Below are 17,120 nucleotides of genomic sequence, written 5' to 3' on the forward strand. Positions count from 1 at the left end.
CGTAGTTTGGACACCATCTGTGTTAGTTATGCTGCAGAAGTAATGTGGCTGTTTAAAGTACATAATATGTAATTCTCTTTGTTTATATATTTAGTTTCACTTTAGACAAGCTGGGAGTGGCAAGAAACAGTTTGAAACAAGCAATGGTTGTTTTTGTTTTGTCTTTTTTTGGGGGGAGGGGGGGATTCAATGACTGCCAAACTGCTGTTTGTTGTGGAGACAGCTTTGCTCATACCAGACACAGCACATATCGCAAATATTTTCTTTTGGAAGAGGCTCCTATGAATTTACATCAACTATTCAAAAAATATATAATAATAAAGAAAAAGCTAGCTGTTAGCTTCTGGTTTGGGAGAGACTCTATTATGTGCCCCAGTTCACAAAACAAGGTCCATAAGGCACGCTTGGATGCATTTGGTGAGGACAAACGTAACCAACAAACATTTTGGAGAGTAGGGATTTTAGATGATGTACGTGTTTGTTAGTTTTTTTTTTTTTTTTTGTCTGCATATATTTTTTTTCTCCTTTTGACACCGCTTTCATCTTCCGTCTCCAATTTTCTGCCTGACGAGTCCTTCCTATTTTTTCACTTTCCTCGCTCCAAATGGAGACCCCAACACAACTAAAATTGACTCAAGTTGTCCCGGCTGTCAGATGTTTGCATCTCCAAGTCGTCTCGGCGCTTCCCGCCAACAATTACATAGCCACAGGACGGTTTTCCTCCGAGTGGTGGCAAATTGTAGGGCTGCTATGCAAAATAACTATTGAGTGCATTTAAATGGAAAGCTTTACCAGACATCGGAATCATCATACAATAACTTAATCGGCATTCGTCAGTGAGGTGAAAACGAGCATCTGAAACGCTTTTTTCCTTTTAACTAAACACCCAAAATTGACAGAGAAGAAGTGTCAACCTATGTGGAATTTTATGCCTCAGCAGTCTAAAAGATGGCAAATGAGTGAACAGCAGTCGGGTGACTGAGCGACCTGAAAAAGCCTTTTTTTGGGGGGGGAGGATGATCGTGATGGGCTGAATTTTATTTACAAGGTTGTGATTAAAGTGAAAGCTTGATTAAAGTCAAAGTTCCACAAGTCAATTTGAGGCGCAAGGGCATTGTAATGTTGCAATTAAACATTTGAGAGGAACCCTCTTCATAGAAATGAAATATTATTATTATTATTATTATTATTATTATTATTATTATTAATGATCGACCACCATGTCCACCCCATTTTATGTAGATCGGTCTTAGTGGAGACATTTTCATGTCATTTTTCAAGGATCACATCGCATTTATGTATGTATTTATTTACCTATGTATGTATCCACTAATTTGATTATTCATTTATTTATTCATGAATTTATTTACGTAGTGTTATATTTGTTTATTTACGCATGCATGTATTTATTTATTTGTGCATTTATTTCTGTAGCTACGTATTTATTTATGCATGCATGTATTTACTTATTTTTATGCATTTATTTTTATTTATTCAGGTATTTATTTATGTAATTTGCCTGCTGATTTATTCAGCAGTTTATTAAGTCGTAAATGTATTTATGTAGTTATGTATTTATTTATATGTGTGTATTTATTATTTATGTAATTTGTATGCTATTTATCTATCAGTTTATTTATGTTCTTATGCATTTAATGAATTATTAATTTATTTGTGTGGGTATGTATGTGTATTTATTTATGCATGCATTTATTTGTTTATTTCTGTATTTATGTAATTTGTCCACTTATTTATTTATCAGTTTATTAATTCCGAAATGTATTTATCTAGTTATGTATTTATTTATTTAGTATTTATTTTTATGTATGTATTTATGTAATTTGCATGCTATTTATTTCTCAGTTTATTAATTCTTGAATGTATTTATTTATGCATGCATGTATTGAATTGTGAATTTATGTGGGTATGTATGTATATATTTATGCAGGCATTTATTTGTTTATTTGTGTATTTATTTATGTAATTTGTCTGCTTATTTATTTATCAGTTTATTAATTGCTGAATTTATGTAGTTATGTATTTATTTATGCAAGCATGCATGTATGTATTTATTTATATTTATTTTTATGTATGTATTTATTTATGTAATTTGTATGCTATTTATTTCTCAGTTTATTAATTTATGAATGTATTTATTTATGCATGTATGTATTGAATTATGAATTTATTTATGTGGGTTTGTATGTAAATATTTATGCATGCATTGTTTGTGTATTTATTTATGTAATTTGTCTGCTTATTTATCAGTTTATTAATTACTGAATTTGTTTATGTAGTTATGTATTTATTTATGCATGCATTAATGCATGTATTTATTTATTTATATTTATTTTTATGTATGTATTTATTAATGTAGTTTGTATGCTATTTCTCAGTTTATTAATTTATGAATGTATTTATGCATGGATGTATTGAATTATGAATTTATTTATGTGGGTATGTATGTAAATATTTATGCATGCATTGTTTGTGTATTTATTTATGTAATTTGTCTGCTTATTTATCAGTTTATTAATTACTGAATTTATTTATGTAGTTATGTATTTATTTATTGCATGCATTAATGCATGTATTTATTTATATGTATATTTATGTAGGTAATTTGTCTGCTTATTTATCAGTTTATTAATTACTGAATTTATTTATGTAGTTATGTATTTATTTATGCATGCATTAATGCATGTATTTATTTATATGTATATTTATGTAGGTAATTTGTCTGCGTATTTATCAGTTTATTAATTCATTAACATATCTAATTTTTAGTTATTATTATTATTTTTATCTACTTATTTGATACATAAATCATCAACAAGTGACCTTTGGGAAATTGGTGAATTTTCCAGGTATTTGCCAGAAGAAAAAAAAAAGAGACAATTCCAAATATGGACATGCCAGCCCTAAATATTCAAATGTGAACATAACGCCATAAAATGGCAGCGCACACTTTAGAGTGGCTTGATACAAAGACAAAAAAAAAAAATGGGAAAAAGTGAGGGAACGGGCTTGTTTGCAGTGTTTGAAGATCAATGCATTTCAATTGAAACCCCCCGCAGGTGGACTTGTCCCAAAGCCGTGGCCCCGGGAGAGCAGAGGAGGGGAAAGGTAGAGATCGAAAAGGTGGGAGGCAGCAGCGGAGGGGGTCGGGTATTGGTGGCAAATGGTGCGTGAAGCGCACCATCATGTCGCACAGAGCAACTCCTTTGGCAGCCTTCGCATTGGGCCACATTGTTGTGCTAAACGAGGCCCATAGTGCCATGGAGAGGGCTGACGCATGAACTTAAAGCAAGTAAATTTCTATCTTTCCACATATTACGTGCCTCATTGATTTTCAATCGAAGCCAACGGGGCCTAAAGAGGCGGCGGGCGGCGTTCAGGGAGAAACGAGGAGGGGCGGGGTTTCACCAAAGCGAGAGTTGACAGAAAAAAATAAATCCTTAGTGCAATGGTTCGGAAATGACGCTTAAATCACTACGTTTCTGGCCTCGCTTGCAAATGCAAACGTGGAAAAGTTATACCAAAAAAAATATATATCCGCATCATGGGCTGGGGAGATGTTTATATTTGGTGTTCGCTTCCAAACATTTGTCTTTAAGAGTTGACGCTAGATGCCAAAACTTGCCTAGAGTACTTTAGAATTTTCGTCCAGCTGCCCAGATTTCTTGGCTATACCCTCAGTTTCTTAACCTTACTTGGCACATACAAGGCACATATTTTACATTTGAAAACATTTCACAGCACACCGGCAAACAAAAGTGGCACATAAAGCGAGTACTGTTTCATGTAAGGGCTAAGATTTGGACACGGGTGTCAAAAACAAGGCCCAAGGGCCTGATCTGGGCCGTCACGTGGTTTTATGCGGCCCTCCGAAAGCAAATCAAAGTCGTCAAGTTATATGATGATTGCTAAAGTGTTAACCGCATTTTCAATTTAGCATACGGATTCTAAAATAACAGTAATTAGTCTTGATTCTGGATTTTAAAATAGCTTTTCATCATTTTTGCGGCGCTGCATATACAGATAACGTCCGACTTACGACCGGCTCAACTTACGACCACCCGTACTTGCGACCATGACCTCCAGACCCTATTTTTAACATTTTAAGAGGGAGAGTTTGCGAGTCATTTAGCCTCCGAGTCGCTATTCAACATTTTGAATGGAATTCGACTTACGACCATTTTGACTTACGACCGTTTGGTCGGAACGGAACTCGGTCGTAAATTGGATGTTACCTGTATTTATATGATGTCCCAAAATTCATAAAAGGCCTCAAGGGCAACAGGAACTAAAATGTAGCCCGTGACAAAAATCATCCTGACAATCGAAAGTTTCTCTATCATCTTTGATTTTCATCCATCGTACCTGGATGGGATAAATATGGATTTACAAGCAATTAAAATATCGGCGATGGCACTTAAATTTATTGTTATTGTTGTGACATTTTGTTATATAAATTTCCAACAGGTGGACACACAGTTTGATGCTGTACATTCAATCAGAAGCGCATTTACCGTATTGTCCGGGGTATAAGGCGCACCGGAGTATCAGGCGCACCCCCAATGAATGGTAAATTTTCAAACATTTCACTTATATAAGACGCACCAAAATTACCAATTTTCCTTCTTTAAAACATTTGTTCTTTTGAGGTTTTCGTGCAATATTTTGGCCTTATTTTCAGAAATAAACGACCATTTTTTGAGAAACTAAATACAAAAACAAGTACCGTAATTTCCGGTGGATAAGGCGCACCCCCAATGAATGGTGTATTTTCAAACATTTTTCATATATAAGGCGCACTTTCAATGAATGAGTTTTTTTCCCAAATATAATACAATACATTTCACTTATAAGCTTTTTGCAAAACTCTCTACAAAAAAAAACCTCTACTACAGTCACACGATTGGTTTTTCTGTGGGTGAGCAGCGGCAGCCACACGTGCCAGGGTTCACTCAAATCGCTAGAAAGCTAACTAGCTATATAGCTAATAATTTTAATTTACAACAGATTCTTTTCTTACAGACAGTGCCTTTTTTAGGTGTTCAATTACCTTACATGTTTCAGCGTATACTTCCGTCTTCGTCAAGAGTGTCACGGATGTTGTTGTGATGCGCCTTTTTCAGCCCATGACACTCTGACGAAGGCGGAAGTATACGCCGAAATATGTAAGGTAATTGAAGACCTAAAAAGCCACTGTCTGCAAGAAAAGAATCTGTTGTAAATTACTTAACAAGTCTACAGTATGAACTCTACACAACTACAGTAAAGTCTGGTTATATCGATATAACCGGACTATCGATATATCCAATCCTGTGGCATGTAATTTTCTCCTTGAGTTCATAGAAATAGTATCGTAATAAGCAGTACTATCGATATAACCAATATCGATATAACAAGACTTTATTATATATAGCTAATAGATAGCTAATACCTAATATAGAGCTTTACCCCTCATATTATGTTAAGGGGTCAATTTAATCCTTTCATATTTTTTGTTAGAAAAGTTTCCCAAATAAGGCACACTCCATTACAAGGTGCTACAGTAGAGGCTGAGGTTACGCACGAGTTCTTCTACAAGGAGGAAATGGAGTTGCTAAATTAGTTGCGACACCTGTTGTGGCTTAATATTACTTCACATATAAAGTGCACCGGCGTATAAGGCGCAAGGTTATCTTTTGTAGAAAATCAAGGCTTTTGGGTGCGCCTTATAAACACGGTAACCGTTACGTATGTCAATTATACGTCGTCGACAGAGACAGTTGTTGTAAAGGAGCAATTTTTCTGACAAATGAAACAAAAGTGGCCAATCTCCGAAAGTGTCACAGCGCAGAATTTGGTAATGACTGGTCTAAGTATTACAGGTCACCCCGCGCACGCCCGAAGGCGAAGTTAAGCGCAAAGACCCAAAACGTTGACCTTTTTTTGCTTCAAAGCCTCACTTATTCCAACAAACTTCCACTTACTGCAACCCCGTCCACCCCCCCTACAGGCGCTCTTCTGCATCTCCCCCATCCATGTTTTTCCAACTATCCATTGCGACCGAAAAACACGTTTTGCATTTCCTCCAGGTGAACCGAGACACCCACCGGTCGTTACGCCCTTTTACTTCTGGTCAACGCAAAGCGGTGGTCCGTGCACTTCCGCATCACCAAGAACAAAGCGGGTAAGAGTGGGGAGGGTGTGGGGGTTCACTCAGAGAAGCTATAATTAAGAGTGAGTTGATGTTTTAATGACTCGTGGACGAGTGTCAGGCTGCCTGAGGGGGTGGTGGAGCCCCCTTCATAACCCCCCCCCCCCTGCCCCTGCCGTTCCTTTGACTGCTCGCGTGCAAGAAGACGATATCCAACGGCAGGGGTGTCAAAGTTATTTTTTGCTGAAAAAAATAATGAATAACTAGTTTTCAAATCTGAAGTCAAGAATAATGACTTTTATTGTGGGTTACAGCCAAAAATATGACATTTTGGTTAGGATTTTAGCATGAACCATTTGATTGGCTTTCGTGGGCCGAAAACAATGATGTGGCGGGCCGGATTTGGCCCCTGGGCCTTGACTTTGACACATGTGTCCAACGGTGATAATAAAATTGGAGTTTTCATTGTTTTTTTTTTTTTAAAGGACAACGGACGTCTCTGGACAAGTTGTGTCCATAATTTGTAAAATGGCTTCAAATGACTTCTACTGAGCGTATTTCACAAAGATTCCACCGCATATAGCTATATTTTACGTTTTAAGACAGAATATTCCGGAAGTCTTGTTTTTGACAGTTGGTGACGAGTCCGTACGTGACGTCACTGAAGGAACGCCCCTGTCCAAAAAAAGGACACATTGTCCTTCCATCACGTCAATATATTTTGCCGTACTTGTTTGGTCTGAAAACGTCATGTTGCACCGAAAAGAGCCATAAGAGGGCGACCAAGCTCCATGTAAGGAATTTATCAGCCTGTGGAAACGGGCTGATTAATTGCTCACACGGAGCTTGGTCGCCATTTTCTGCCTCTTTTTTGGTGATACATTTCCCCGCAATGTTGTCTCAAATTGGCACGGAATAAATTCTTTAATCGATTCCAAACATGTATGCTTTCCTCTTCAGACATTATGGAAAATGGCTGACAAACTCAAGTAGTCAATCGGATGAGGATGGGAGGGGGGGGAGGGGTGCTGCCGGGGGGGTTAGCAGGGTCTTTGTGTTAAATGCCATCAGGAAGGAGTCACACTTTTAATTGCAGAGTAACCTGAACTCTGTTGGGCTGTTATCTAGAGTAGAACATATGATCGACCATTAGGACATTTCCTCGTTTAAGTGTGACAAGCAAAAAAAAAGGGGGGAAGTGGGGGTAGAGTGGGGGGTGGGTCGTGTGAGTAGGAGTATTTTGTGCCACAGGTGGAAAGGGGGTAGGAGGGTGAAGGGGTGTTGTGAAGTTTGGTCCACTGCCTTGAGGGCGGTAACTGGAGGAAAGAAGGACTGATGCAGAGATGAGATATCGGCTTAAGATGACCTTTTGGGTCAATCAGCCAGTGCGAGTGGGTTTGGGGTGATAGTTTAAAACTTCTCGTCAATTTGGAGAGCAAAACTGCTACAATTCAATATGGGAGAAAATAATATTAAAGAGACAAAGTAAAAATAAACTTCCCTTCTATAGACCGCATTCAGAATGATCCAATCGCACATTAACTCATTCACTGCCAGACGGATGTGCAAAATGTGTCCACTCCAGTGCCAGGGTTTTTGTCATGTTCACTCAACTTGGCAGGACACACAGAATATTGACTTTTAGGACTACATCAACATTCAATTCAGCATAAAAACCTTAGACTCTTTTCTTTCACAGAAAAAAAAAGTGTTAATTCCTAAATTATATGGGTCTGGGGTTATCTGAGCTTGAAATGGGGGTGGATGTACAAAATACAATCAAATACATACACATTGGTGTATATTGCGCTTTAACAACAGCTGAAGCAGGAACAAAGCACTAACATGGACAAAAGGCAAATGCTGCCCCCTTGTGGAATGGAAAAAAAATATTACCAGAGGGCTGACCAGCGCTTTATCGGCACCCGTCCGCAAAAAAAAAAAAAAAAAATACGAACGAAATTTGGGAATGGCGCTCCCCATCACACTTTTCAATTTGTGAACTAATTCATGTTCTAGAAAATCCATTCAATTAATAAATCGAATAAAATCAATTGAAAATAATTTGTGTTGTCATATTATTTGTTATGTAGTTTTTTGTTGTTTTCTTTCTTTCCTTTCCCTTTCATAACTTTGCCGCTGCGTTACTTTCGAGTAGAGTGAACGCTGGCGCAAATGGCTGCCGCTGCTCACCAGCACAAAAAAAATTATGCGACTGTAAAGTGTCCTTGAGAGTTTTGAAAGGCGCTTAGAAATTAAATGTATTATTATTGTGAATGAAACAATGCTATCATCATATTTTTTTTTTCACCTTTCATTGCTTTCAAAACGTTTATCAAGCGTTTGAGAGCTCTCATGGGGGGGGGCAGAGGGGGTACAGTGCAAGGCGGGACCCTTCAGCCGCTTTGTGACACCCCGTCCATCGGGAGGACGAGGTCGACTCATCTGTCTGGGCGCGCCGTTTCTTTGTACTTTACTGTTACTGGTGACATTTTGGTGTCACGGTGTCACGGTGAAATAGCTCCCCTCCCACGTCGCAGCCTGCGGCAGCGCAAGACCACCGGAACAATGAGCAGCCCCAAGTTGGAACTCAGGAGGCCCCAGCTGGGCGCGATGCCCTAACCTCTTCCCTACCACCCCCACCCCCGACCCCCTCTTGTCGGCTCCCATGAAATCGGGAATTAGTCGAAGCGTCACTGACGACAAGTCAGTGTCTGTGTGTCCGCGACTCTTCCCAGGGCCTCGGCGAGGACCCTGGGTGAGGCGTGACACATCCAGACATGGGCGATGCTGTGCGATGGGAGCTTTTATGGGTCGCAGAGGGCAACCTGGATGGACCGGAGTCATCTCTGACCGCCCGGCAAAATTCACACAAAGTCTCTCCAGCAAAATTCTGTCTCTGGGGGCGCTTGTGTGGTGTGCTAATATTCCTGTGGGACAACCGACACCATTTTTTTGTTTCCTAACTGACATCAGAAAAACGTTTTATAGCATCTAAAATATCCGAAACACGCAGGCTGATATTTTCAGTCAAATGCAAAACACCAATAAAAATGACTTAAAGTGTCCCAAAACTGCCATAAAATGAGCTAGAAACAGTCCCGCCCCCTTATTCGTGACATCACGTCAGGATACTCCTTCACAAACTGCCTTGCTCCAGAATCAAAACAGTGGCTTCAGAGAGTTCAGATTCGGAGAAGATGCTTTCTTGTTACTCATCCAGTTATGAATATGATTCAAATAGTTCCGAAGAGGAAAGCATAAATGTTTGCACTCGATTAAAGAAGTCCTTCCGGATCATTTTGAGGCATCTGGACTCTGATGTAGCGTCCCGGAAAATGCACAAGATGGCGCCCGAGCTCCGTTGGAAATGGGCTGATTTGTCTGCTGGGAATTTGTGTCAACTAGTATCAAATAGTAGTCTTGGTGCAACACACAACAATTCACCATCGTGTTATTTATGTGTTTTCCTTCTAATTTCGCCATCAACGCGGATCAACATGAAGTTTTCAGACCTAACAAAATACCCAAAATGCATTGTGTGTCGCTTTCTCAGTCAGGGGCGTTCCTTCAGTGATAGTTCTGAAGAGGAAAGCATACATTTTTGACATCGATTAAAGAAGTGTATCAAAAGAAAGATTAAAGAAGTTCTGTATCAATTCGAGCCATCTGGACTCCAATCTGGCGTCCCAGAAAATGCACAAGATGGCGCACAAGCTCCGTTGAAAATTGGCTGATTTGTCCGCTGGGAATTTATGTCAACTTACACCTTCTTTATGCGTCTTACCGCAATTGGCTGCGACACATAACGATTCACCATTGCGTTATTGATGTAGTTTTCCTTCTAATTTTGCGATCAACACTGTGTTTTCAGACGAAAAAAAGTACCCAAAATGCATCATGTGTCACTTTCTCGCTCTTTGGATGAGGAGCAAACCGTCGGACACTTTCAAAGAAATACAGATGACCGCTGAATAAATCGTTCTTGTGTTCTATTTTATATAGCCATAATGTTTTTTCCTGTTCAGACTGAGCTTTATTTTTTGTTATTATATGTATGACAGGGCTTACCTTGGGGTTTTCCAGGATGCCAGACTCGTAACTGTTGAAAAAATGTATAATGAGCAAAATGGATTCTATGCAATGCATAATACGGTTTAAAGGGAAATGTTTCCTCATTACTCAAAAAAACCAGAACTCTGAGTTTGTGGAATATGAGTGAATCAGTAAAATGTACCCGTTTTTAGCCATCTCGTGGTTGCCATTTAGCCACTTACAAACTGAAAACGACTCCACGGTTACTCAGGGTTCAGGTAAGTGTCCTTTACAGCTTTAAAAGGCGATTATACTGTAAATAAAATGTATTATTATTCTTATAAAGCGCAATCATGGCTGCTCAGGTGAGCCCTGAGCAGGTGTAACGACATTTTGACAAAATGGCTGCCCTGGAGATGGGCAAAAATGGGCGGATTTTACTGCTGAACTCGTATATCACAAATGCACATTTAAAAATAATACATTGCTTAGACTAGTCGGGCTGCATAAAAATTATTAATGTCAAGAAAATTTCGGGGGTTGACTTCCACTTTAAATTGGCCTACCTTATATGCATAAGGTTAGCATCCATACTCCAAGGGGCTTTTGGAGTGACGGGCACGGGAATGCCATGTTTCTATCGTTGAAGAGAAAATGCACATGTTATGAAACACGTAGTCTATTACTGTTAAAAATAGCCACCTATTTAAAATAGTAACATGATATTATTGTGAAAAATGGCGTGTTTATAGCAATGTATTTTTTTAGCCAGTTATTCCTAGCCCATGACAGGTCATGAGATGTGCAACAGGGAATGTCCCAATTTCACTTAAATGGTTGTCTATTTATTTACAGGTGTTTATTTTTAAATAAAATGTTTCTGCTCGTCAAAGGCGCTTATAAATGAAATGTATTATTATGCTCGTCAAATAATAGTAGAAACGTAACGTGAGAGTCAAAACGATTAAATGCTCTTCCACAAGATGGCGGAAGGCACAAATAACGTATGTATCCTATACAATAGAATCATTGCTTAACGACAATAGCCAACAGTTTATATACAGTCAATAATATTTCATTTTACGTACAATTTGCTACAGTGTTGTTTAGTAGTGTGTTTTTTTTTGTTTTTATAATGTAAAATAGACATTTTCCCTCAATAGAGGTTGATAAAAATGATTTTGAGAGATTCGCAGTTGAATTGGAAGTCAAGTAAGTGGAGTTACGTGTCATTACCGCCCCCTTGTGGACAAATCGCCTCATGACAAGCTAGTTGCCCATAACATTGGAAACAAGTGAACAAGATCAAATGTTTTTTTGCTACAATATCATACCTGTGCGTATTCCATCAAATCTATTCTCCCTCTGAAGCGGTTGTAAAATTCTGGAACTCTCCAGGGTGCAATAACCTGCAATGCATACATTGACAAGTGTGTTTTTCGGGCCCCTCAGTTGGCTTCCTGCCACCGTCACGTGAATAGACTCGCCTTAACCCCCGGATAGAGGGCATAGAAAGCAAGCTCAAAACGGATCTGGTCATTGCCCTGAGGGTGGTTGGGGAGGAGGGGAAAAAAGCACACACAATGGTATGTGAATGTAAATTTAGAATGCACATATTTTGCTCAGATGTACTTTAAACAAAATAGTCAAAGAATCCAGCTATTTTAGCCCTGCAGCTAGAAATCAAGGCAAATAAAGTTGTTAGCTATTCTGTCAATGTCAACAAAGGACACGCAGAGAGCAAGGCCCTCTGAGGTAACCACACAGCCCCTAAAGCCATGTTTTTGATCATGAAACAACATTTGACATGTCACAAACACAATGTGAGTAACTATAAAATGTGGTTTTACACTGTGGTTTTATTTAAAAACAACAACAAGAAAAAAATAAGTGTAAAAAAAAATAGTGATACCTCGGTTTACGAACCCTTTGGCTTCCGAACTTTTCGCTTTCCGAACGTTATATTGATGAAATTTTTACCTTGGCATACGAACTTTTTTTTGTACACGGAGCTGCCTCAATGAGTGATGTGTCGTTCGCGAACGAGCCTGTTCTTCTAACAACAAAATGGCAGACGACTGTTTTTGTCCTCTATTCCCCACCCCCAGTCTTCGGTTAAAGCCACGCGATTGGTCAAGAACGCAGCAGTGAGGGGTACGGTTTAAACATTAAAGAAACAAGCAGACGACAGTGAGATAGTTTCAACTTTGAGTGTAGAATTGGAATTAGAATTGTATTCTTCGACTATTTTGTTTAAAGTACATCTGAGCAAGGTTAAAATATCCCATCAATCAGGCTCCACAAACAACCCGCACGCCATCTGTACAAAAAGCTATCAACCCAGCTAAACAGAACACAATTGATGAGGAACTAGATAAAATTATCGCAGAGAAAGCACCTACAAGGGATCATTCCTCAAGATAGTGAAGGAAGAAGGTTACGTTCCTCATCAAGTGTTTAATGCATTCCATCAAGCCATCAACGACCATCACAAAGGTAAATAAAACGACTTTATTATACAGTACAGTTTATTGCTTTAATTATAATACCATAGCACATTTGTTATACATAAACTAAGTTATATTTTGTGTATTTTTAAGGCTTAGAAAGTAGAAATTTATTTTTATGGGGACCTGGGAACGGATTATTCTCATTTTAATGGTTTCCTATGGGAAATATTTTTTTGGGATACACACTTTTCGCCTTACACACTCTGTCTGGGAAGCAATTACGTTTGTAAGCAAAGGTATCACTGTATAAGCAAACGAAAAGCTCACCTTTCCCGTAGCACCATGAGCAACATATTCGGATCCCTCCCGCCGCGCGATCTCAATCTGGCGCTTGGCGATGCAGGGCCGAGCCAGCGCGGTTCCAAGTAGGTATCGGTCCTCGTAGACGGCGTTGGCTTGGACTGCGGGTAGGATGAAGTCCTCCACGAACTCAGCGCGAAGGTCTTCGATGAAAACCTGGACAGGGGGAGCCGTGAGGAGGCAGAATACAACGCATATGCAAATAGTATTTTTTGTCTATTTTAGCAATGATACAAATTAAAAACCTCCTATTTTTTGGCTCATAATTTCTCTCACATACCTTTTTGGCACCAAGTTTTTCTGCCTTTTTACGAGTGGCGTCAAAGTCCTCATCTTGTCCAATATTGGCCTAGAAGGGAGGGGAAATACAAAATTAGCTGATTTGCTAACTTGCTATAAGCTGGATTGCTAACTAGCTATTATCTGGCTTGCTAACTGGCTATTGGCTGGCTTGCTAACTAGCTATTAGCTGGCTGACTGGCTATTCGGCGGTCTAACTGGCTTTTAGCTGGCCAGCTAACTGTTGGCTGGCTGGCTAGCTATTGGCTAGCTATTACAGTCACAGGATGAGTTTTGTTCTGTGGGTGAGCAGCGGCAGCCACACGCGCTAGCGTTCACTCAACCCGGAATAACTCAGATAAAGCTAGCTAGCTATTAGCTAGCTAGCTTATTATTATTTAATAATATATAAACTAGTTTATTATAATATAAGCTAGCTTATTATTATTGGCGTTAAAAAAAGGGTGAATAACTCAGATAAAAAGCTAGCGAGCTTTTTATCTGAGTTATTCAGCCTTTTTTTTGCTCAGATAAAAAGCTAGCTAGCTATTAGCTAGCTAGCTTTTTAGCTGAGTTATTCAGCCTTTTTTTAACGCCAATTTTCAGCCAATTGATCAAAAAAGCTAGCTAGCTAATAGCTAGCTAGCTTTTTTTATCCGAGTTATTCCGGGTTGAGTGAACGCTAGCGCGTGTGGCTGCCGCTGCTCACCGACAGAAAAAAAAACTCATCCTGTGACTGTAAAGTGACCTTGAGAATTTTGAAAGGCGCTTAGAAATTAAATGTATTATTATTATTAAAATTATACACCACACGATGACGATTAAAGCACATTCACTGTTCGATAAAATGTGGCTAAAAATCTGAAAGTTGTGTTCAATAAGATAATTCCAAAGGCAAGCAAGTATAAAAAAGGGCAAATTGGAGATTCAAATTAATTCCTGCGATGATGTGTAATTTTCTATAGGAACAATTGTATTTGGCTTTCCTGTAAATGGCCAATGAGTGCAACAAAAGACAGTTTTTTTTGAGAGCCAAAGTGAAAAGAAAAGTGCTGACTACAAAAGCCTAGACACGCAAAAACCCTCCACGTGTGGCCCAATGGCGGTTTTTATTGTATTGTAACGGCAACAAATGAGCAGCACAAACCACCTAAACCCAACCGTTCGCCAATCAAGCAATTATTGATCCATTGGCTGAAAAAAAGGCTTAAAAAGGCACACAAGGAGAACTTCAAACCTTACCATGTAAGCAATGACATCATAATCCTGCTCCATTAGCCAGACAAGAATACAAGACGTGTCCAGTCCACCGCTGTAGGCAAGAACTACTGTAGCTTTACCCATGATGATAACTTGTTACTTTCGCAAACTGTGATGGCAAAGAAAACACAGTTAGTGAATATCGTCAATATGTAACTTGAATCCATCACGGTGTCTTGACCACCTCCTTTAAAGGACAACCGACACCATTTTTTTCTTTCCTAACTGACATCAGAAAAACGTTTGATAGCATCTAAAATACCCAAAACACGCAGGCTGATATTTTTAGGCAAAATTTTAGTAAAAAAAAAAAACACCAATAAAAATGAGTTAAAGTGTCCCAAAACTACTTCAAAATGACCTCGGAGTTTCAGAAGGTCCCACCCCCTTGTTCGTGACGTCACGAAAGGATGTCCTGCCTTGGGCTAGAATCAAAACAATGGCTTCAGATTCGGAGAAGATGCTTTCTTGTTGCTCATCCAGTTATGAATATGATTCAAATAGTTCCGAAGAGGAAAGCATACATGTTTGCAATCGATTAAAGAAGTCCTTCCGTGTCATTTTGAGGCATCTGGACTCCAATGTAGCGTCCCAGAAAATGCACAAGATGGCGCCCGAGCTCCGTTGGAAATGGGCTGATTTGTCTGCTGGGAATTTGTGTCAACTACTATCAAATAGTAGTCTAGGTGCAACACACAACAATTCACCATCGCGTTATTTATGTGTTTTCCTTCTAATTTTGCCATCAACACGGATCAAGTTTTCAGACCAAACAAAGTACCCAAAATGCATTGTGTGTCGCTTTTTCGGTCAGGGGCGTTCCCTCCGTGACGTCACTTCGGGCATCGTCATCAACTCAAAAACAAGACTTCTGGAATATTCAGCACAAGTCTTAAAATATAGCTATATGCGGCGGAATCTTTGTGAAATACGCTCAGTAGAAGTCATTTGAAATGATTTTACAAATTATGGACACAACTTGTCCGCAGGCATCGGTTGTCCTTTAAAATGCCAGAATACAAAATATTTCCACATTCTTCAATATAAAACCAATCTTCACATTTTTAAGAAAATGTCAATGAACCTTGATGTCTTTAAACGTTAAAAATACACAGTGAAATGCTCCATTTTTCCCCCCATAAAATTTAGTGTGTGCCTCTGAAGACTTGACTTCATTTTAAAAAACTGATGAAATAGCTCGAGCCATGTCAAAATTTCCACATGAAAGACATTGTTCTACTTTCTTTCATAACTTTTATTCTGAAATGTGGGAGTTTCTTAATTGTGAGGGAAATAAGTGTTTACGAATTCTGATTACAATCACGTTTTCGCTTGTACAACTTGTACAAACTAAAAATGTCAACGTGTTGAACTGGTTCATTTATGTAGTTTGTCCACCGATTTTTGCCTCGAGCCTTTTCAGGCTTTACAATGAGGATGAAAATTAAAATTTACACTAACTAGCTAACTCGTTAAACAACAACAGCAGCAATAACAACAACGGTACAAAGGCAAAATATGATTTAAAAAAAGATTGGGTGTACTAACAATGTATTATTTAACATTTATGAAATATTTTACTTATGGACGATAAGTAGAATAAATAGTTTAATTAGTTGATCCTGTTTTGTCTGCATGGTTGAAAGGAAAGACATTTCACCTGTGCGTTTCACATGGAGCACGTTTGACTTGTACTTGAACTTGAAAAAAATGAAGTAAAGCTATGTGGCATCATTTAGAATTGGTCAGAGTTTAATGAATGTTTTGGGAAGGTCTCGTTTAAAATGAAACCTTGTGCGTGGAATTCAACTTAAAAGATTTGCGGTAACGTCGCTTGTCACTAAACGCACATGGTCGAATTTAAAGCAGCTGCGCGTGTATCTGGCAAAACGGCAACGAAACGCAAATGTATTTCTAGGAAATTTAATTGATACTTACGAGAAATGACTTGTTAAACACGCCAGGCTCAAACAAAAATATTTTCTTCTCGGGCGAGGATGCCTTGTCAGTTTGTCGCTTGGGCGTGAAGTGCAGTCGCGTGCTAGCTCCAATCATCACTGTTGTTTTATTGGTCCTCCTCTCGGGTACGTCATAGATTTAATTTCACTTTCACTCAACTACGTGTGTATATATATAAATGAACTATTATGGACTAGTAATTGAGATGGAAAATAACATAAAAACAAACAAATAAATATATAAACAAGCAATCCTGGCTTAATGGCAACGTAAAATGGCCGTTCGTGGCTTCACTGCTCTCGACGGCTTATAAGCGGCATTGTCGAGCCATTCAGAAATACGTCCATAAACTCAACGGAGAGCGTTCGAGGCACCATTTTTTGTTGCAATAATTCCGTAACTGGGCAAATCGTCTTTTGGCTGCGTCCAAATACACGTCACATTCTGAGAAGGCAGCATTTTTGACTAGCTGACGTCAGTTCCGGTCTCGGACAACCGGCAAGGTCATTGGACGGCTTCAAAGGCTTCTCCCTATGTCGATCACAGACTATGGCACATTTGACTTAATGTCAATTCGGACAGCCTTTTAAATAATAATCAGAGTAATAATAATACATTATATTTATAAG

At 38.8% G+C, this 17,120-nt stretch overlaps 1 protein-coding gene across 1 annotated transcript in view; it reads right to left on the reverse strand.

Moving 5' to 3' along the window:
- The window catches only part of ass1 (argininosuccinate synthase 1), a 40,837-nt gene extending 24,024 nt beyond the window's left edge, over nucleotides 1-16,813 (reverse strand). The window contains exons 1-8 of the mRNA XM_089020293.1: nucleotides 16,471-16,813; nucleotides 14,515-14,641; nucleotides 13,274-13,342; nucleotides 12,961-13,149; nucleotides 11,671-11,727; nucleotides 11,518-11,592; nucleotides 10,750-10,820; nucleotides 10,220-10,250 (exon numbers count right to left, since the gene is read on the reverse strand). Of these exons, the coding sequence (XP_088876419.1) occupies nucleotides 10,220-10,250; nucleotides 10,750-10,820; nucleotides 11,518-11,592; nucleotides 11,671-11,727; nucleotides 12,961-13,149; nucleotides 13,274-13,342; nucleotides 14,515-14,616 (594 nt within the window). The 5' untranslated portion in view covers nucleotides 14,617-14,641; nucleotides 16,471-16,813. The remainder of the gene's footprint in view (nucleotides 1-10,219; nucleotides 10,251-10,749; nucleotides 10,821-11,517; nucleotides 11,593-11,670; nucleotides 11,728-12,960; nucleotides 13,150-13,273; nucleotides 13,343-14,514; nucleotides 14,642-16,470) is intronic.
- Nucleotides 16,814-17,120: the final 307 nt, after the last annotated feature.

This window comes from Hippocampus bargibanti, linkage group LG18, assembly GCF_051943395.1.
Source record: "Hippocampus bargibanti isolate YZ-2025 linkage group LG18, ASM5194339v1, whole genome shotgun sequence".
NCBI lineage: Eukaryota > Metazoa > Chordata > Actinopteri > Syngnathiformes > Syngnathidae > Hippocampus > Hippocampus bargibanti.